Consider the following 23,252-nt stretch of genomic DNA (forward strand, 5'->3'; position numbering starts at 1 on the left):
CCTAAAAAAAATAATTGTTCCATCTTAATCAGGATGTTAGTAAGAATATTGGTAATAATAAGGATGGGTGAGTAAGGGACAGAAAGGAGTGGGAAGGAAAGGGAGATGAGGGGAAAAAGGGTTCTTGATAGTTAAGCATTTGCTGGGACCAAAAAAGGGACAAGATGCCTATTCAAATGTACAGGTACAGGTCTGGATTGTGAAGAAATTTTGTAACCAAAAACCAGAATCCCCATTTTTGGATGATTTTATATGTTTTGTTATTTAGCTAGGTAGTGATTTTGTCCATGGCTGCTACATACAACATTTTCTGAAGTAATAGGGGCATAGGAGGTGTATGCAATGGTTTCCAGTGGTTACCGACTAACGGACTCATGTCTGACTTGCAAGCGCAATAAAACGCTTTTGGCTACTGCGTAAGAATCCATCTCAGTTTGCTCTCAGACAGAGATGGATCTCCCTTAGAGATGCGGAAAACGGGAAGTAGTGGGCGAGCCTAGCAATGTAAAAGTGTGTTAGAGCTCTTTACATGCTATGCTGAGTTGAAAGCAGCCACAGATAGGTCTATAGGAGAAATATCTGTTGTGAGTGCTTTCTCCTGGTCTATGATGGTCACCAGCACAGACCTTGCCGTATTAGAATAGAAGAAAATAAATCATTAAATCATAATAATTAAAAAACAGCGTGCCATTCCAACCCAAAACAGCTTAACCAACCCTAGTGCTGCCAACCTAGGCTGTTACTAGCAAAATCAGGGGACAATAAGCATAGAGTACCCCAAATTTACTATTACCAGCGTGAGGTCCCCCGCACCATAATGCTACACTAGCTCTATGCCTGGTTAGCACAGGGCTGGATTCCAGGTGGCATTTATTCCTTAGTAACATATAGCAACCTATCAGATATTTGGTTCTGTTAGTCTAACTTGCAGTAAATGTCAAAGATCATTCTAATTGGTTTCTGTGAGTTACATAACTAGACAATTATGGGTTCAATAACAACATTTTGCAACTGCCCCTTTATGCCCCCCAAAGGTGAAAACTTATATAAAGGCAAGGGGCTTTGACAGGTAAGGCAGGGCCACAGCTGTGGGAACCATAGCAGCTGCACCCTCTGCACCTATGGTAGCTATGCCCTCGGTTACAGCCCATTTGTAGCTTTGCACCTGCAATGATCAAATAACCCCTGAAATATTATAATTTCACTTTGATTAATTCAAAGTCTGGATTAAATTTATGACTGAGTGTTAACAATTGTTGCATGAAACCCTAGAATTTAAATTTGTTTATACATGGGTCTATAGGACTGCCTCTGCTGTGAGTCTTGGCCAGTCCCCTTCACAACAGGGACTGTGCAAAGTAAGGGCACCAGTCCCACCACCACTGCATTTTCAGGTAACCTATGGGTCCTGTCCCCAGGAGGCTAAAACAACCTTGGGCTCCAAACACCACCGTCCTTCCAGCATCAGGCCAAGGCGACCTGCCCACTCAGAGAGTCCCGAACCAACCGGACTAAGTCGGATACTACACTTAAGCTTAGCCAAAAGGAAGTCTCAAGATTGACATTTTGATTTCAAACTGGACATGATAACTGGATGTAGATAAGCATGGTAACTGGCAAATATAGCAGAGTCCCTGTTTTTGATTAACAATGGTAGCATTGTGGCACAGATCTACCGTACTGGTAGCATAAACAAACATTTATAAGCAAGTCAAAGTATTTTGAAAGCTCTGCTCTTGTCATACCATGATGTGATGTCTTGCTTCTGCTTTTGTGCATGTGTATTAGGATTTATGGGAAAATGCATGGTCTTGTCACACAAATTGGCACCACCTACAGGGTTACAAAACGTTTATCTTGCTGTGTGAGGATTAAGAGAACGAGTGTGGCTATGTTTGCACCAAAAATGAGATTTCATCTTGCAGGACAAGAAGGAGATTGACCTATGAAGATGAGGCATTTACAGGGGCACACCACCTTTTTTATCCTGTCCCACCAGCTCCAGTTCCAGTCACACCACCACTGGATTTTTAAGTCACCTATGGGCCCTGTCCGCCGGACAGGTAATTAAAGAAGTCGAAAATAGCCAACGTGCCGTCCAAAACCAACTTTGGTCCTGTTGTGCACCATGATTTGCACAAGTGAGATTTCTTACAGATTCATTTCCAGCACAAGAGAATGGATTTTGCGGAAGATCAGGAGTGGCACAGGCTGAGGATGAGTGGAGTGCAGGTGCTCTAAGTATAGAGCAGGCACCTCTTGAGAACTTATTTGTCTCCAAATTTCTAGTTTGTGAAGGTGTCTTCCCAGAAAGCAGAGAAAAGTCCTGGACCTTGATGTGGACTGGGTGGACCATCTAGATTAATGCAAAACCTGGGCGTTTATATGTGCTTATCCAGTGAGCTTCATAAATGAGGCATAATGAATGCAGACATTATGTGATCTGAACCAGTACTCATATGATTGCAGCTTATTTTAACTTCACCATCATCATCATCATTATCGATTATTTATATATCGCCAGAAAATTCCGTAGCGCCTTACAATTTGTTACAAACAGTAATAAAACAATACTGGGTAATATTTACAGAGAGGTAAGTGGACATGGATCTATGGGACAATGGGAGTGTGATACACAAGGTTAAGGTAACAATTTACAAATAACCATTGATATATCTGATGCTTTATTCCTAGTAAATGATAATCTATATTATCTGAATGTTAGTTCAGGCCACAAAATGCCTCCGCAAATTATATGTAAGAAATGTATTTTAACACAGCCTAATGTGCACAGAGAATATGGTTTACTTAGCATATTATTAAACAGTTTGTTTTCAAACAATGTATTTGTTTAACTTAACATTCATTTCCAAACATGTTGTAAAAAAAGGAGCGAAAATTTATAATATAAACATTGTACACTTTTCCAGCAGTAGGTGGCACTGTAACCATTTTATTAATTTTTATATCCTAATTCACTCAATGATATGTTAGTGTTTCCAGCTATCAATGTAATCTGTCATGCAATGTGTGAAATAAAAATTAATAATAAAGTTACTTGTTTAATAAATTAAAAATATGTTTCCTGTGAATAAATACATCAGAAATATAATTAATTTTCTTTTTCACCATGATAACAGCCTGATGTGTGCGGGTTCTAAACTTCAGCGTTAAAGTGTGTGTGTGTGTGTGTGTGTGTGTGTGTGTGTGTGTGTGTGTGTGTGTTTTGGAACTTGTCAAAAGAATATAAAAATATAAATGCACAAATCAGCTAAATTAAATTTGAATAAATGTGTATTGTGTTTGCTGCTACTGGGAAAAACTGTAGCTCTGATGTTGAGTTAGGAGCAAGGAACAAAAAAGGAGCAAATTTGCACCTTCATAAATCCATGTTACACAGCAAGGGGGTGCTTTAAAATGTACAGATTAATCTATCTATCTATCTATCTATCCATCTATATGGATAAACTCTAAATTAAAGTGTAAAAATAAAGCTTTCCAGTACTTGTGTGTTATAAGCAAAAGCAGTCTGTACTTTTCCTGTTTGCAAAAATAATAATAATAATAATTAATTCGCACATCATGCATTGCAGCATGATTGGTCCAGAAGCAAATGTGCTCCTGTTTTTTGCTTTGCTTTTAACTCAGCATCAGGCCCTGTATGTACAGTCACTTTTCAGATTACACCCCCTATACTAACTAGGTCTTTGTGCAAACCTGATGCAGTTTCCCAAACGACGATTGTTTGTTCTTTTCTTCTGTTAAATTTCCATCTATACCTTCACAATTCTTCTCATACTGTGGAATCTATAAGAGCAAACACAGTGCTTGGATATTAATATTGACTTCACAAACACGATTGCAACATAGAGATCTCACTACGACCTCATTGCACGTGTAGCAAATTGTGGCTAAGGAAATAAATTTAGAAGCATATAATAAACGTGCATAAATACCAACAGTGTCGAGTATATATCTAGAATACATATATATTCACTAATGTATACTTGTGAGAGAACATGTATGTGTGTCTATATATACATACACATACATGTTACACACACAAACATATGACACACAAATGCATGCCTATGCATATACTATTACATTCTATACATACATATAGAACCTACACTAGGGCAAATGATAAATGGATTGTGTTAAAACAATTTTATGACACACCTGATCATATAATACTGGAGTCTGCTACAAAAAAGGGAACGCGATTATTACTAAATTATGGACACGTTTCTCATATAAATGAACCAAACTTAAATGTTGTATTTTGTGTACAGACCATTTCACAAAAATATTCTTGGACACAGATTATCATATTAATGGTAATAATAGTAAAATATAATCAATAAAATGCATATCTCTAAAAACCACAATACCTCAAAGAGTGAGCTATATATCTGCAGTACACTTTTATAACAAATAATGTAAGATAATTAATAAAAAGTCTAATATATATATATACATATATATATATATATATATATATATATATATATATATATATATCTATATATGTATATATATATATATATATATATATATATATATATATATATATATATATTAAGCACGTGCATAGGTTGGGTTTGCTCTCAGTAAAGTGAGAATTATAATGTTGTATAACAGGCTCCTTTTATAGAATTAGCAAGTGACATCGAATTAGTTCGTTTTCTAAAACAATCTAATTATAAAGTTATATTTTCTGCACAGTTAAAAGTGTAAAAATCGTGTTGAAAACATGCACTGTACATGGACAGCAGCTAGAACAGATGTGTAGTGGCTGAGGCGCCCGGCCTGCTCCTCTAACACAATGACTTGCTCAGCAGTGTCTGCTGTGCTGCCACGCCCCCTTCATGGCATATCCCTGCCACAAATCCCCAAAAACGCAAAAATTAGCCATACCTGACCCCCCAAAATATTTATAATGTACCAACAGATCATGCACTGTTAGCTCTCACAATTTAACAGATCGCTGGTATTCTAGTCACCTCTATATTGCAAATACGGGGGTTCTTTATGAGAACACAGCTAATTTGGGGGAAAGGTGTATAAAATGTTGAAAATGTAGAAAAAAAAGGGACAGTGGGAGGGATTGAAATCAAATATTATTCCCAAAGACCCTCAGTTATATGTGGAAGTGCTTTGTTTCAAAAAAAGATCTGTCTTTTTGTTAGGGCTTTGAATATTCAAATTGAAACTATCGCGCAATCATTGATTGTCAAATCATTGGATTCTAGAGTTTTTAAATAGATGGCATGGTGGGGAAAAAATTCAATCATATATCTGTAGGTATAATACATTTGTATTGTATATCTACAGTCTGAATTTCAGCTAAGTGACTTGGTTTATTTTAAGAACTTTGAAGAAATTACAAACTTATGCACTATTTCCCCACTATAGAAGAGGTGCTGTGGCTGATTTATACAGCAGCATCAGTGGGAATTTTCTTTAAATAAGGAAAACCTCGATTAATCTTCTCAAATGTCTGGTAAGTTAATTTTGTTTTACTCTTTTTTCCCCTCTTTTGCAGTTTTTTTTGTAAACATGTTTTTTTTTCATTCTTCTTTGTATGCAGTACCTTTAAAGAAATAAGAGAGATATTAATATGCAGAACACCTCAGTGCAGTTTGCAGATTAAAAGTGCTCCAGTAAAAATATCGTTTGCATATTTAAATAACAATGCCCTACATTACTTTTTAGCACTAGCTCACTATAGTCTGTATTATTTTAAGTATTATTAATGTATTTTAGTGAAGTAGCAAGGCAGAGCTATATGATCAGACACAGCAGCCTTCTGGAAAACTGGGAGCAAGTGTCTTCTTTAGGCTGCAACTGTTCATTTTCATAACATCGGCACAATACAGTTTATTATTGCATTTTTTTACACATTTAGAATCATGCATTATTTGTTATTCTAGTCGTGTATGATTTGCCAGTCTTTTGCACGTTTTGAAGCTATTGTTTTAAACGCATAACGTGCACTGATAATTCAGTGATCATGTGAATTCAGATTACAAATCAAGTGATTTTTTTTGTGACATCGGAGGGGAAAAAAAGACACAGTCTAAAAAAAAAAAAGAGATTAGAAATCAGAGTTTTGTAGATCCCCCCATCTCTGACCGTTAAAACTGGGCGTTTCTGTTTTCCCCTATGGCTAGAAAAAGCGATCAGAGCCGTAGGTTTTCCAGCGAGATTCCCTCCTCCCTCCCCCTATATCTGGGAGCTGTGAGGGGTCAATGTGTAGTCCCTTTAACCCGATGCAGCAGCTGAGTCTCCCGAGGCTGAGGTCCCTTTTTCTCCCACTCTGTGATCGGAACTTGCAGATTGAGCCATGCGCTGATCATAACGCCTATGCTGCATGCTCTCGGCAGGGGTCGCCCTTCACGGGTGTTCTCTACTTCATTTATCCGCCTAGCAAGCGCCTTACTACGGACACCTAACTGTATCCCTAACCCCTCTCATCCCAGCCACAATCTTTACCAACAAGTCTCAATATACACCCAAATGTGCATAGCAATGTCTGTTCATGCTGGACAGGAATCAGTGTAGGTGGCACAAATAAACGTAATGATAGTAATTTCATTCACATCGTATATCGTACCTTAAAGCATACATAACATTTTATTTATTTATTTTAAAGACTGAAACAATATGCTCTGTCCCATATGCCTTTGGCATTATTAGAATTCACTCATTTTATCTTGCGCAATGCCATCATAAATCTGTATCTGATTGTAATTGTAAAGTATTTAGATACTCCTCGATGACAGGCAGGGTGTAAAGTATTTAGATACTCGTCAATGACAGGCAAGATAAATTATGTAATGCGCATTTTAACAGGTAAAACAGCAGTAGATTAACCTACAATAATAACGCAATCAAGCTATGCTAAGCAATATTTTCCTATTCTTCCACATAGCATATGTATATACACGTATTTTCTCGAATCACATTTAGACATTCACATTATCTCGTCTCTTCTGTATTAATTCGATGTGTATAAGGCTCTGCAGGACTTAATAAAACTAGATTACTTTTAAACGCATATCCTTTGGAAAACAATGCAATTCTTTCTGTTATCTATTTTACACAATTATCTGAATCGTCCAACCGCTAATCAAGTGCTAATTGCCTACTTAAGATTCCTAAATTGTCTTAATTACAAGAAATCAGTGCATTACAATACTCTTAATTTCACATAACTGATACACGATTGTCATTGCTTCTTCTTGAAAAAAAGTACATATAATGTGAATCCTCATTTTATAATTCATGATTGTAAGGAAATCTGCTATAACATGTTATGGGGTAGTATTGTGGTGTCAGACAATCAGACAGTCCTGTCCTCCACTAGTCTCATATTTAGAACAACTTTCTTTTGAGAACCATGTTAACTCTTTGACACAGTAGTACGTGCATTGCGAACAATGCGAGGCAAAACTGATTATAAGTAAGTGGGAGGGGTCTATTGTCTTAATTTTGATGTCTGTTTATATGATCTCTTACGCAACAGACTTTTATATATTAGTAACAGATCTTAGGTATCTGCTGCAGGACTGATTATCTGGTGAATTGTGAAATATCTAGGGGACTAGATGGTTAACTTGTACAGTGGTGGTTTTCTGATTGCACAAGAAGAACATCTGCCCTGATATGGTGTTTTGGGCGTCTATTGATCACCCACAACCTAGATAGGTTTACAACCAGATCTGATTATGGATAAGGAACAGTCATATTCTTATCTTATTGCACACGTGTAAACGGATTAATACTCATAGGTAGCTGTGACTTTAACGTCTTTTACTTCCGCATACACACGTGGAGTATAGTACAAAGCAATTACATAGTGCACAGCTATCTTTCATATCATTCGTTAATTCAGTATGTACATCATTACTTACATATCAGTCGTCCTAAACCCAGTCTCAGACTCTTCTCCACACATGATTGCTGGTTATATTCAGGGTGCAGACATTAAAGGTTCTGTATTAGATCTGCAGAGAGAACTTTTCTCCAGAACTAGACTGTCTGTTCCCCTCTCTTTTGTCGTAAAAGCTCCAGATTTATCCAAGACTTTACGTCTTTATCAACAGTTCATTAGAACAGCATAGTGTGCAACGATGTATCTATTAATGCTACTTCGTTTCTGTTCAAAAAAGAAATGTTGCAAAATGTTGCCTTTAAAGTGGAAGCATGTTAGATCTCAGGAACATAGTCATGCAATGCAAACAAAGCAAAGGCACTTTTGGATTGCCTCCTAGATTCATAGTATTTGTATTATTTGCAGACTATTTTTGACCCCTTTTAATCGTTCTTTTGCTCCAGACTGCATGTCAAACCCTGACAATAAACCTGCCAATGTAATCATTTTTACTTGCTCATTTTTCCCGATGTATACCCCATATATCGGGAAAAATGAGCAAGTAAAAATGATTACATTGGCAGGTTTATTGTCAGGGGTTGACGTGCAGTCAAACCCTGGGTTTATTACAAAAAATATCTCCATAATGTATAGTATACAGAGCAAAGTATAGGTCCTTATGTAATAAAATCGTGCTAGAAGTTGGCGAATACGAATAAAACCATTGGCCAAAGCATCCCTCCGTCTTATATTCAATTCAGCATAGGGATGCTTTGGATGATAGTGAAATTAAAATTCAACATCGGATCTCCATTGCTTTTAGGAGAAAACAGCTGAGGAGCTCTAGGGGTTAAGGGCGATATGATGTCACTGTGACAAAGATGGACAAAAGCAGACTTGGGCAACCGATGGCTTTCAAGCTGTTGTAGATCCACAACTGCTGGATAGACACAATCTGCAGACCTCTGAACTACTAATTTGAAAAATATAGGCATACGAGAGACATCGGGGAGAGAAGAGAATAGGGAGAGCTTACTAATTTAATACGCTGGATAAGTAGTTATTATTAAAGAACCCCGGTTTTAAAATTGTATCATTTTGCAGACAGGTATTCATTGTAATTGTTATTTTCTGACATTATTCCGCCAAACAGAAATAATCGTTACCGTCCATTGTTTTAATTAACTCTAATTAGCTATGAGTGTTGTTTAGAGCTTGGTTAACTTGAGCCCATATGTTCACAAACAATTGTATGTTCATTCTACAATTCTTTAGCACTCATCTTACTTTATTTTTGGTCCTCTCAGCATGCAGTGATACTATATAAAGCATTTCTCACATTGATCAACATATATTCATGTTAAAATCCACTCAGACTGTTTTCACCTTCTGGTCAACCACAGAACATGGAAATGCGCCATGGACTTGTGAATACATACCCTCCCTGAGGAACTCATGTAGCATTGGACTCAAGTTCCCTCTAAAGCTAGGTACACACTACAGAATTTTCAACCAACTTTTTATGCTGATCGATTTTACATGCGATCGATGGTCCGATCGCTCGGTCCATGGACTGCATACACACTAGCCTTGTTTAGGACGATAAAGGGAAGAGCGGACGTCCCTTTAGCAACTTTTTACAGCCATGTTGTCGCGAGCAATGACTGTAATTTCGTACTCACTGTTGTGGATCGGTCGGAAGTTTATACACACTACACAATGGAAACGAGATCGGAACGAAAATAATAAACGGTACGACCAACCAAATGAGGCGACAATCGTCCATTTGGGCAGACTTTCAACCATCGTGTCACTGCACACACTGACCCGACTTTTGAACGAGCGGTCGTATGTCGGCTGATTTAGCCGATTATTGGATGAAAAATGTGTAGTGTGTACCCAGCTTAACACACAGGTGTAAATGTCGTGGGAAAAAACACATATCCAACCGTCATCACTATGATTTCATAACTTACACCAGTGGTAGAGCACCCGCTACAGATATGTCCCTGACATGCTATCTACGTCTGTGTCCAAGTCCACATTGGTGGCATTTATTTGAACATGCCGTTATTGTGCTCTACCTATGCTTACATGCCACATGGCGGTCTGCGAATACGTGCAGCTACACCAATCCCGTTACCGCAACATCGTGGATTTCCGTGCACACCCCATAGGGTTTAGAAGGAAAATTTGCGGTGTTGCGGTACCATATTGTCGCTTTACATGCAGAGCCACCTGTAATCGCAGACTGCAAAGCTAATTGAATATGCCCCTATAAGTGTAAAGGGTCATATTCGCAAGATACAACAAACTCTGCATACTAACACAAGCTTATATCTTTTTGTGGGCAACGCTACATGAGGCCCCAAGTGAGTAGGGCAGCAGTCATCAACAGTTTAAGGGGTATATTTATCATGCAGCAGTTTGGCCAAACTGAACATTTATTAGTCACTTGAATCTCTGGACAAGTGGCCAGATATGCCTGTGTAGGGGCACCTTAAAGCTACATTGGTGTAAATGAGGAACTATATAGGAAATGATCAACCACTACTGTAAATTATAATGATATTAGAAGTCACCCAGAAGTTCCATGACCACATGAAGGCACAAACCTGAAGATCAAGGGCTTTTATACAGGTCTCAGATCTCAGAGGGGTCATCTTATATGCATAATAATTTGCAGTAAGAGGTGCATTAATCCTTGGTATAGACACATTTTCTTAATGAATACAGACATGGATAAACTAATTACACAGCACAATCTCAGTTAAGTTAACAAATGAGACAAGTGTCTGTCATTCTGGTACCCTCCATCTGAGTCATTCAATGACCTAACATGTGCATTATGAGTGTTAATCATTCAAACAAATTAAAGCTCATACACACACTCACACTCAATAAGATAACTTAAATGAAATGAGTTGGATGCAGTTCTCATCAAAAAGCAGATGGAATTTGTGTCCTCAAACAAAGACGCATCTTACACCGGTGTGTTGAGACATACGCATCTAAGCCGATGGTCCTCACTATCAGTTTGTTTCTTACACCAGTGATCAAGCAGTTTCCCATCTACGGACAAGCACAGATATCTCATAGTATCAGTCTACAAAAGTTGCACTTGCTCCAACACGCCCTTACACGCCATCCTCCCCCATTAACTTTCTTCAATCGTAAGGTTCACAACCTGCGTAAGAGTAAGATACGGCTCAGACTATATTTGGCTGCAAACATAACTAGTGTTTTGTGGGTATGTGCAGAAGTATAAAGGTTTATTATATGCTGAAAACTCAGTTTAAATCCAAATCTACATGTGTGTGAGGGGCTCCACCAAACAAAGATGGCCAAGAGTGATTGAAATAATTTTGCATTTCAGCTGTTCCTGACTGATAATTCAGATATCCAGTGAACATTATCTCTTTGTGTGCCAGGTCACCACAGTGGCGGATCCAGGGGAGGGGGGGGGGGGGGCGATCGTCCCCCCTAGCAGGGGCTTGCTGACGACAGCTGCACACTGTGCAGGTCCGTTCAGCAGTGACAGTGTGCTGCCCGGCTGCTCTGATTGTGTTTTAAACACAATCAGAGCAGTGGGGCAGCACACTGTCACTGCCGAGCGGACCTGCACATACTGTGCAGCCGCCGGCAGCCTTAGAAATCAGGAAGGGGGCGGGGCATATGAGACATCCCTACTGATCAGCCCTTTAGCTGGAGCAAGAGATAATTCAGAAAAACAAGTAATTTTGAAATGGTCAGAGCTGGATGCGTACAGGGCTGCGTGTGCTTGAATTTGGCGCACACCTACTGTAAATTGACTAAGGCACATTCACTCCCAGAAATGGTAGCCCGTGGTAAGTGTCCTTTGCGTTCAACGATGTGTTAGACAGGGCAGTGTTCATGGACATATCTCCAGGGCTGGAGATGTGCAGAGTGCTTTTGCATACGATACACATAAAACCGGCAGATGCGTGCGTTGCTGAATCAATCCCATATTGTATCAAATGATTTTATAAAAAAATGTAATTTTTTTTTTAAATCAGCAGGAGCATTATGTTTCACCTTTGGAACTTTGACCTCTGGTACCAGGAACGTGCAGCGCCCCTGAATTTGCATAGGGTTGACGCTCATACATGCATTGTGGGCCTCAGTTTTGAAGCAGAAAAAGCATAGGCACTGTGGGAAATTCACTTTGGCAGTGCACCACAATTTGCACAAGTGTGCCTAGATTTCTGGCGAGCATAGTTCTACCAAACAAAAGAGCAGAAGTTTGCAGACAGCAGCAGTTTGCCCCAGCTGATGGGGAGAGTGTGGCAGAGTTAGGCATTCCATACAAACAACACAGTAGGTGTATTGTTTTACAAAGGTTTGCAGAGCAGTGCATAAATGAGATTTACTTTTGTGGAGCAAGATTAATGAAATGAATCTGAATCTGCGCCAGTTTCGAGCTGGCGTAGATTGTGTCTCCTCTTATATATATAGGACCTCATTTAGAGTAGGAATGTCAGTTTTAGGTGCATCTAAACAAAAAAAAACCAAACACTATCACGCATGTGCAGAAAGGACCACATCCACCTGCATCTTGGACGCAATTAACACTTGCGACATCTTGCGACTCACTACGAGAGAATGGGAGGAACACGGAGTTGTGAAGGCGTGGCCATGTAAATACACCCTAGTCGCAGTGAGGAGCAGACGGAACACACATCAAAACAGGGCTAAAGCTGTGCGGCAGGAATTAGGTGGCGCGAGCGGTTAGCTAGCTGTAGGAACTGGTCACAGCTCGGTAGGGTATGAAGAGTGGGACGCTACTGGGGTTGCTTGCCACTCGTAATACCCTACCAAGCTGCGGCACACTCCCAGTCCTACACTTCTTAAACGGACATTACGTCCGACTCTAAATGAGGTCCATAATGCACCTTCTAGTTGCACTTTTGCAGAAAAGATCATTTTTAGGAAAAGTAACACAAAGCTCCAAACACTCACGAATTCATCATATAGCAAATAATTATTTATGGTAACTCATTGACAATATAAGACAAAAATGAGGTGAAACCAAGAGGTATTTTAGAAACAAAATGGAATTTTTTAGCCAATGAAATGGATGCTTCTAAAACAGTAGGAGGTTGGTCTTTTAATATGATTTTCCTCCTCCCCACACACCTAGGTACACAACTAGTGTGTGTAGGCGCCTCCCATGGCAACTTTTCATGCCAGTAAAATGAAGTGCGGAACACCTAAGCACACCGGCGCAAATCAAAGGCGCTTGCCCTACGTATGGACTGCACATTATAAACGAGGTCCTTTGTCCACAGTTTTCATTTTAGCCAGTAAAGTGAGCACAAAGTTCACTTTATCTACACATTCTTACAGGAATAATAGGAATATTGTCTAATATTTGCCAAGCTTTGAATTTTGTTTTATTTAAACCTGAAGTGTATATTGTAAAATGTAACCAAACCGAATGGCCAGTAAAATGACATCTGAACCACGTCTGAAAAAAAGTGTCTCAATCAGCCCATCAGGTGTTTGCTTTTCTCATGATGCAAATTGTCAATTTCTTCCTTTACCTGTTTTTCAGCCAAACCAAAGGTATACCAGGGAGTTAAGGTTAGGATGACTGTTAAAGAGTTGTTGGAACAGAGGAGGGCGCTTCAAGCAGAAAAGAATATCTCAGTAAGTTTCCATCTCTCATGTGTGCAGTAGCCACCAAACAAGTACTAAGTGTAATACAAATTTCTGCATTTCAATAGGCACACACCACTGTTTGTTTTTCTCACCTGTGTCAGTCTGTGCCAGATATATGTAATTATTAATAGGCCAAGTTACGGTTCTGTTTAAAGAGCACAACGTCTTTGTGCGACATGTGTGAGGTGTAAGTCCTCCACCTTCATTATAAGCTAATCTATCTGCATACATTGTTAGACTGTCTGCTGTTTTTGTTATGACAGATTCTATCATGCTCTGTAGTGTATGTTCAAATATGGTATGATGAGTAATAGCTACTAAAACCAACTCAGGGGGACAAAGAGAATTCACTGTCACTATAGAAGCAGTTTGAGGAGGGAGACAATTTAGCAATGATCCCCCCACGCTGAAGGATCTAGAAAATAAACCGTTTAAAGTAAAACTCTTCAGAGAGTTTACGTATCTGTTGCCCAGTGCAACCATGCAGGATGAGTCTAATTTTTAACATTTCTCAGAATGTTGAGCTTAAAGGGGACTCTGGAGAGAGAAAAAGTGATTTGTGTTAGCTATATTGAACAAAAACAAAGTTATATAGATGACCAGAACCTTAACAAAAAATGTTGGTGCCTGGGGTAAGAAGGAATTGTGACAGCCCCAAAACCCTCAATTTTAACCAAATTTATGTACAATATTAATTCCCTGTGCCCCCTTTCATGTTTGCACCCTGGGCGACTGCCCCTCTCGCAAAGCCCTAGCTACGGCCCTGTAGAGGCCAATCTAATCGCCTTAAGCAGTTCAGCCAATGTTTCAATGCAATGGATGGTATATATATATATATATATATATATATATATATATATATATATATATATATATATATATATATATACACAGAGAGAGAGAGAGAGAGATAGATGGATAGATAGATATTACATATTTAAATACATGTTTAAGAACATGAAACACAACAGACCCTTCAGTCTTCTCTGTTGTAAATATGTGGTTGGCAAATTTGTCAAATTCACATGGCTGCAACCTCTGGTATATAAATGCTTCTCTATATATGTTTATTGACTACACAGTTTTCAGTTCTTACAACATAATGGGGGGAATTCAATTCCCCCCCAAGTACTGCCGGGTTAAAGCTATTACAGTTATTACGGTAGTTTTAACCCGGCTTTCTGCTAGCAGCTCAGGGCAGCTGTGAGCAAAAAGTCGGCGTTAGATCTACCGTAATAACGGTAATAATGCGCAGGCCGCGTTACTTTTAACAGTAACACGGTCAATTGAATATGCCCCGTAAAATGCATTCACTATGCAGCCTAAATAGCTGTATTGGAAATAAGTGATGTCAAATTTATATGTTATAAGTTTACAGTTTTAAATGGCCATTGTATTAAATTTGCTGACAAACACCAGTTCCTTGCACTTACAGTCAATGAGAAATGAGCAGAATATTTTTTAAACAGCTCTGCAGAATGCTCACCACCTTCCCTGTTTGGCTGCAGTATACCATTTGGTTTAGATGTTCCATATGGAATTGCCCCAATCTTTTTTGTTCTCTCTGGACATCCCCTTATCCACCACACAGAGCAGAAAGATTCGCCACTGTCATCTGATTTGTTTATAGCCTCCTCTCCATGTTTCTATTCTAGAAATATGCTTTCTAAAATGAAAACCCAGAGGAAAGCTTATCTTTAGTTTCATATTCCTTGATAGGATTAATCTATAACACTTTTCTATAGAACTATATCAGAAATATATTATCATGGTAGCCCCAATCAGAAAATTCTAAGAATATAGAATAGACCAGGGGTTCTCAACTCCAATCCTCAAGTACCACCAAAAGTCCATGTTTTCAGGATGTATTTGATCATGCAGAAGTGAATTAACCTATTTTTTTCTGGGTGAGTTAGTATCTCACCAGTTTCCTGAAAACATGACCTGTTGGTGGTACTTGAGGATTGGAGTTGAGAAACACTGGAATAGACTTTAAACCAATGGGTATTATCATTATGTGTTCATACAAGTCTTCCACACAGATATATGAAATAATTGTGTTTACTGTTTTTTATTAGTTTTAAATAACTGAATAGTGTTTGTCTATTGAACATAAATACACATAAAGGATTTATTAAGCAACACATTGCAAAGGTGCAAACATACAGTGCCTGACAGTAATCAATCAAATATTTGCTTGTATTGTCCCAACTTCCATAACTCAAGCTAATCGGTGAAAATTACTGTGAGCTACAGCACAACTGGACCTGTACATTATCTTTGTAGATTAGTAACTAGAATATTGCAGTATTGGTCATTTTAAATAGGTAAATATTGCAATTCCCAACGACATAATATAACAGCTCTAAAGATTTCTAATCTCTAAAACACAAAGTACCGTACAAAAAAAGCTTATTAGCTATGACGCCTGCACATGTGTCTACTAAGAGAAATAGTCACCGATCCTTCGCATAATGTCCTTACAACACTGAGCACCTGGGAATCTTTGTATCGTGAATGTCGTTTTCCAAGACTATAGCGCCACTAGATTATATTAGCCTAGTGAGATATTATTGAAGTATGTGGCTGTTGACTTTAGTTAATAAAATACCAAGTAGTTGAAAAGATCTCCTAAAAAATAAATAAATTGAAAGAGATCTTTAGTCAGGCATATTTGCATTGGGAGCTGCCAGGTAAATCATTAGCACTTCCTGGTTCGTGACATTGAAAACCTATGTCTGTGCTGCGAACAATACCTGAGGGAGCAGCCTTTCCTACACAGAGCGAATAAGTGCACCCCTCCCTCTACTCCAATTACAGTTATCAACCTAGCAACACCTTCGTCCCTTTAAACATTAACCCATTCCACACTGGGGCATCTGAGGAAGCACCAAACATTGGACCTTGTATATTGCTGGAGAAAATATAACTTAATTATGGAAATCCTGTACAAAATTCAGCACTAAGTGACATTTCTTGGTCTGCAATGCTCATTGCTATTGCGTGCCGATTAGTGTTCACCGATCAATTAATTTTTAGAGAAAATAAGCAACAAACGTTGGACTGTGGATTTAGTACATGACATATATACTTAATTTAGAGTTATTAGTTAGACATCAAGATACAAATGATCCCTCATTTAGTACATATAAATATAAAATATCATACGTGTGTCTCTTTCAGTCAGTTCAGGGCAAGCTGTTTCCAGGGCACACATCTGCAATCTCTTTCGTTTCTATTGCTGCCTTATATCTTGCTTGTCTTGTCTCGTTTTGATATGCTTAATCTGTAAAAGTAGTAAGATCAGTCCCCTGCACACAAAATGTTTTTACATACAAACAACGATACAATGCATACAAGAAAAAGCAAAGTATTGACCCATGCACTTTAGTACATAAACGATGTAAATTAAAAATTATAAAATGATAACTTACCTCTTATTGCAGCAGCATAATTACCAATCACCATTGTTCTAAAAAAGTTACATTTAATGGTTTAAAACTAATAATATATCGTTTCATTATTATTCTTTTTGCAGGAATCCCAGGAGAGCAAAATGCAGATTTCTGGTTCAATTCCTTCTTCAGGTTAGTGTTTAAAACAAAAACAAACCAAAAAAACTTACAAACTAAAACCCCCAAAATAATTAGATAGTCCCAGGGAATTCTTTATACATGGAAGTCTCAAAGCTTACAGCTCAACTTACGATCCACTTAATAATTATTCCAGCCAATCAGATTCGGATAAAGCTAAAAGGAATGCAGATGAGGAAAACAGGATACCCATGTAAGGTTTTTTTTTTTTTTTTAAATGACCCAATGTGACATATTTGATCTGCTATTCTCAACAAAGGGGTTTATGAGATTTTAAGTCATATATTCCCGTTTAAAACCAGCAGAGGAGTTTCTTTGTTGGAAAATAAAAGAGATTTAATCGTCTTGTCTTTTTTTCCCTAGTTAATGGTACTGCCTTTTTTTATTCTAAAGGCTGAACCTCATTTGCTGATCTTTTATCTTGCAGATAAGAGGCTTGCTTTTTTGGGCAGATTAACGTTCAAGATTATAATGAGGCTTCCCTAACAATTTATAATCTAGATAAGAAACATTTTTGCAGTTTGCAAAAAATACATCTACATGACCCTATTCCTGACGTGACGCAAATGATTTTTATGTCAATATAGTAATATTAATTACGTATATCTAGCCTTCGTATTATCCTAACTTCAGCTGTTCATTTATCATTTCATCATAGTTTTTTGGGGGTTTACAAACTTTTATTTCCATAACGTTGTTATTATAATCTTTAAGATTAATTAATTAATTAATTTGTTTTAAACATCAACATATCATTTGCGGGTCGGAAATCTTTAGCTACCAAATAACTGGTAGTGTAAGGATTTGGGATTCTAAAGACTTTTTTTTGTTACATTATGTTGAATTCAGCTATTCCCCCCACAGATACATTCAAAATATTATTCCTTTTGTTGAAAGCAAACACGATTATGCAAAATAGTTACTTCTTGTTTGTTTTGCAAATATTGCAATGTATACTTAAAAACTAACCGTGGCCTTTTCTTAATCCTTAGAAATGTATAGAGCATGTGAACCTGCACCATCTGTACCCAGCTACCAACAGACCAGACAGTTCCCAGTCTATGAAGCTCAGGAGGAAAGTTATTTGAATCAGCTGTTGTTGGATGCCACTCTTGAACCTGTCACTGTCACAGACTCCAGCATTAGCGTCTTCCAGAATCAATATCTGTGCTTCCCGGAAGGACCCACCCAGCCATCTCCCATCTTCTACCAGAACATGGTAACGTTTATTTCCTATCGTGTTAGCTATTAATATGCGCGTAAGAAGTTCTATCACCTCTCAACATAGGTCTGATGATCTCACTCAGTATCTTACTCGGGTTGGTTCGATAGTTCTAGATATGTCAGTACACTGAAGATCTACAGTACCTGCTCTGAAAGGGAAACTGTAAGCAAATTCTTGAAAGATATATAGGTTGTCAGGTTTGATAAGGTATTCAAATGCAAATAGCAATTTCTGTGTTCAGTAAAAAAAAGTACCATACTTAAAATATGTTAATTTCTTAAGTCAGTTTGATTGACATTGAAATAATACAACTGTGGGCTGAGTTAGGATAAGACCTTCAAGCTACAAATAGCACCCTCCACCCCATTCTCTTTCTTCATTTTTTTTGTCTCTCACTCCCTCATTCCTTACACCATCTCTATTTTCTCACCCCTATGCACTCTCTCTCTCCCCCTCCCTTTTTACCCCACTCTTTTTCTGTCCCTCTCTATTTCACTCACTTTGCCTTCCTCTCTCTCTCTCTCTCTCTCTCTCTCTCTCTCTCTCTCTCTCTCTCTCTCACCCCCTCTCTTGCTCTTACTCTGCCTCTCTCTCTCACAGGGGCTCATGCTGAGTTGAAAGCAATCTGCATTTTTGTCATGTAATACATTCTTTTACATCTTGCTCATAAGTGTATTAAACACCAAAAAATTGCAAATTGCGTTCAACTCAGCAAGAGACCCTCATTTTCTCTCTCTCTTTCAGTGACTCTCTCTCTCCCTCTCTCCCTTATTTCTTTCCCTCTCTCTTTCTCTAACTGTGCCTCTCTCTCTCTCCACCTTCCACTCTATGGGGCAGATTCAATTCGGGCACTTTAATCTAGGATTAACGCAGCGATAGTAGAATTACCTTTATTAATATGGTAATTTTAACCCAGATTTTTACTCGTGGCCCCGAGAAATGCGAGCAACAATCAGCGTTAAAATTACCGTACTAAAGGTAATACTGAACATTTTTACCGTACTAACGGTAATAGTGCGCAGGTCGCATTATTCCTAGAATAAAGTGGCTGAATTGATTTGGCCCCTATGTCTCCCTCTCTAAGGGGGGAATTCAACTCCCCCCGAATTTCTGCGGCATTAAAACTATTACCATTATTACAGTAATTTTAACCCTGCTTTCTGCTAGCAGCTCAGGGAGCTCTAGCAAAAAGCCGACGTTGAAACTACTGTAATAACGGTAATAAAGCGTAATATTACCATAATAACGATAATAGCGTGCAGGCCGCGTTACTTTTACTCGTAACGCGGCCAATAGAATTCCCCCTTAAGTCTCTCTCTTGCTTTCACTTTCTATCTCTGATGTATATGGAGATATCTTCGCAATATAGTTAAGATTCCCAATTATTTTTCTTTTACACTGCATAAGTAAACATTTACATATATATATATATATATATATATATATATATATATATATATACATATATATATATATATATATATATATATATATATATGTCTTGATAATCCATGTGATGTAAATCTGATCATATAATATTGACTTTATCTAGTTCACCCACATGGTGAAAAGTCTTGTGACTCATACATATATTGTTACTTTGTTAATCCTAAACAATTTGGACACAATTTCTTTCTATAACACAGATGTAAATTGAGTAAGAAGAAAAGATGCATTTTACATGGCTATGTTGTGCTGGATTAATCTCAGCTGATAGTCATCATCATCAGCTCATAATTTACACAACTGGCCGAGCACTAGCAAATTACCTTCCTCCTGATAGGCACATATGCATTTGAGTATCAGTTTACATAAGATGCATTTGCACCAACACAACCATAATATATTTTGGCTATGCCAGCGGTTTTATTTGCAAGATGCAACTCAGTCTTCACAGGGCCACAACAGTACTTAGTGCTTGGTTCGTATGACCAGAAGTAAAAAAGCATATTATACGCAGCAAACCACACTTTGCGTCTAACTCTACATGAACCACAGAATCTATAGTGACCATTATATATAGAACGCTCCAGAAAAGTCTAGAAGTCACACTGCCCTGCATAATGAGTGCTTGCAAATACTTGTTTGTTAAATGACAGTTCTACAGCTTTTTGTCATGTTTTAATCAGTATGCTAAGTCCAGGGGTAAAGTTTTGGCATCTGTAAATCCCCCAACATATCATATATGACAGTGCTTTTCTTGAGAAGGGGACATGTCAAGAAATTTATGCACATAGACGAAACTGACAAAAGTGGTAACATTTTTAAGATAAATGTTTTCATTCATAAGGTTCAGCAGCTCTCTTACTACTGTACCTCTATTCTATATGCGACACATGGCCACTTCTTAAACCCAGACCAACTCAGAATAGCTCGTTTGTCAGTGGAATTATTTCTGCAAGTTCACCAGCCTCTGTACTGGCCTCTCTTGCACACCAAATTATGATTTTGGCATATGGCAGGTACAAACTTCAAAATTATTACTGCTGCTGCAACAGAAAGAACTGTTTACTGTTGCTTTCATTATGGGCTCCTAGTAGTTTTAGTTTGCTAACCAGTTTCGGCTAACCCCTGTATTTTATTAGTCTGGCTTAAGCATTTTCCTGTACGAAATGTGTGTTGGCAAACGGAATAAGACTACCTAAAGTTTGCTGTGTGTCCTTATCTTGCGTCTATTTTTGATCCTGCCCCCGACTAGCATTTTTATATAACTTCATACTCACTTGCACTTTACGTTTTTCTTTTTTTAGCAAAGATGCTAGTAAAATAATTACCAGATGCTAATGTATTAGATATATGCTTTTATTTTTGTTGCTAAGTAATGTTTTATGGATCACTGTAGGGTTCCCCATGCTACATTTTATATTTGTGCTATTTTGTTACAGACACCAGAATCACCGTCAGATTCATCTGACATGTCAAACTCTTTTGAATACTCTCCAACTTACCAAGGCCTAGAGTTTGTTCCACAGAGCTATAGCTCTCCTACCCACCAGGACAACAGGAGCTGTGCATATGCAGGAGTGGATCACCATGTTTACCAACACCACAACAACTCCCCGTTCTGTTATTGTGCCTATTGTTGCTCAGTGGACTATCAAGAGTCAGTGAATGTACAGAATTCTTGTGCCTACCCTAACACAGACTGTATGGGATATCTTACCTCATTGGATGATGCCTTTACAAGGGACCTGACCAACAGTGACATGTGCTACAGATAACAAGCAACCAAATCCTTGCTCTTAAAACGGTGACCTCATTCGGAATTTAAGTACACAGTGCACTAAATCCAGTACTCTAGGTAATATATATATATATATATATATATATATATATATATATATATATGTATATATATATATATATATATATATATATGTATATATATATATATATATATATATATATATATATATATATATATGTATATATATATATATATATATATATATATATATATATATGTCGAAGTTGGCTGGTACATGGTGGTATGCCATACTGCCTTCATTCATCTACTGCCTTCATTATCAAACAAGTTCCATTCCCTTATATTTTCCATACCACCAGTGGCGCACGCAGGGGGGGTTTCTAAACCTCCAGAAACCCCCCACCCCCTGCGCTAACTCAGTGCCCACCATATCGGCACTGTCCTATACAGCAGCCGCGGCGCTGTCAAAGAAGCATCAGCGGCGGTGCTGTATTGTATACAGCACCGCCACGGACGCTTCTTTGGCAGCGCCGCGGCTGCTGTATAGGACATCGCTGCCGAAACGGAGCTGCTGCGCATGCGCGGGCGCATGCGCAGCAGCTCTCTCTCGTGGTTTTTTGGGGGGGGGTCAGGGGTGGGGGGGGGGTGGCCCTGAGCACCACTTCTAAATTTACACTTCGACCACTGTATATATATTTCTGATAGTAAGTACAATTTGTTACTCTTATATGCATACATGGCTGACTAACTTAGTACACTTACTACACTGCCACCAAAGACAAGTACAGCTCCAAATATGCACTTTGTATTATGCTCACCTGGTAGTGATGCTGGTTTTATTGCTGCCTATTAAGAGCATGAATTTCTGAAGACAATTCTATTACTGCACTACAGTATGCCCATATTTTATTAGCAGCAGCAAATACACACTACATATTAACAGTATATTTTCCATGAAATACATTTACTTACGTCTACCATGCAGTCTCCAAACAGGTGAACACCACTGAAACTGTCATAACCAGAGTTTCTTGAAAAAAAAAAAAAAAATTCCTTGAATTCCAAGATTGTCACAACTTGAAAGAATCTTTTTTGTTCTTAAGTTAGGAGGGCAATTCAAGGCAGGAATTTAGCTATCTGAACAAAAATATATCACTTGTGAAATTGTGAGGAAATAACTGAAATCATATAGTTTTGTATAGTACAATGTTTTTTTTAAAAAATAAATAAAAAGAGAAAAAACTAATAGCTTAAACTGAGAAGAACTTTTTAATTCAATTTGTTGTCACTAATCAAGACAAGCACAAAATGGTTTATGTTTAGAACATTTGTCTGCCTTCTTTTTATATCTGTTGTTTTTACATGTGATTTTCTATAACAATTGCAATGTTCAATTTTTATAATGAATGATGAACAAAACAGCCCTTTTCTAATAAATATATATATATTACATATGTAATTTGTGCTATATTTGCAGCGTGAATATGAGTGAATTTATTTTATAATAAATAGTGCTATACTTTTTGTCTCACAAAGTATTTATGAAGTATCTGTGTGCCGAGGTAAGCATTCTCTAGCTTTTCAAATCATGGTTAATCACAAGTCCCAACATGATTTTTAAGCCCAAGTCTGCTTTAATGATACACTAAGCCTTGTGGCCAGACT

The 23,252-nt window shown here is 37.9% G+C and overlaps 1 protein-coding gene and 1 long non-coding RNA gene across 2 annotated transcripts in view; one reads left to right on the top strand and one right to left on the bottom strand.

Annotated features, from left to right (window-relative positions):
• The window catches only part of LOC142106916 (uncharacterized), a 41,144-nt gene extending 18,386 nt beyond the window's left edge, over positions 1 to 22,758 (bottom strand). Inside the window, exons 1-2 of the long non-coding RNA XR_012679813.1 lie at positions 22,560 to 22,758; positions 16,730 to 16,847 (exon numbers count right to left, since the gene is read on the bottom strand). This is a non-coding gene — a long non-coding RNA (uncharacterized LOC142106916). The remainder of the gene's footprint in view (positions 1 to 16,729; positions 16,848 to 22,559) is intronic.
• On the top strand, positions 17,108 to 21,665 carry POU2AF3 (POU class 2 homeobox associating factor 3). The gene is made up of 3 exons (XM_075189968.1): positions 17,108 to 17,148; positions 18,147 to 18,373; positions 21,265 to 21,665. The coding sequence occupies exons 1-3, from the start codon at positions 17,118 to 17,120 to the stop codon at positions 21,598 to 21,600; spliced, it is 594 nt and encodes a 197-aa protein (XP_075046069.1). The 5' UTR covers positions 17,108 to 17,117; the 3' UTR covers positions 21,601 to 21,665.
• Positions 22,759 to 23,252: the final 494 nt, after the last annotated feature.

This window comes from Mixophyes fleayi, chromosome 11 (assembly GCF_038048845.1).
Source record: "Mixophyes fleayi isolate aMixFle1 chromosome 11, aMixFle1.hap1, whole genome shotgun sequence".
In the NCBI taxonomy this organism is placed as follows: domain Eukaryota; kingdom Metazoa; phylum Chordata; class Amphibia; order Anura; family Limnodynastidae; genus Mixophyes; species Mixophyes fleayi.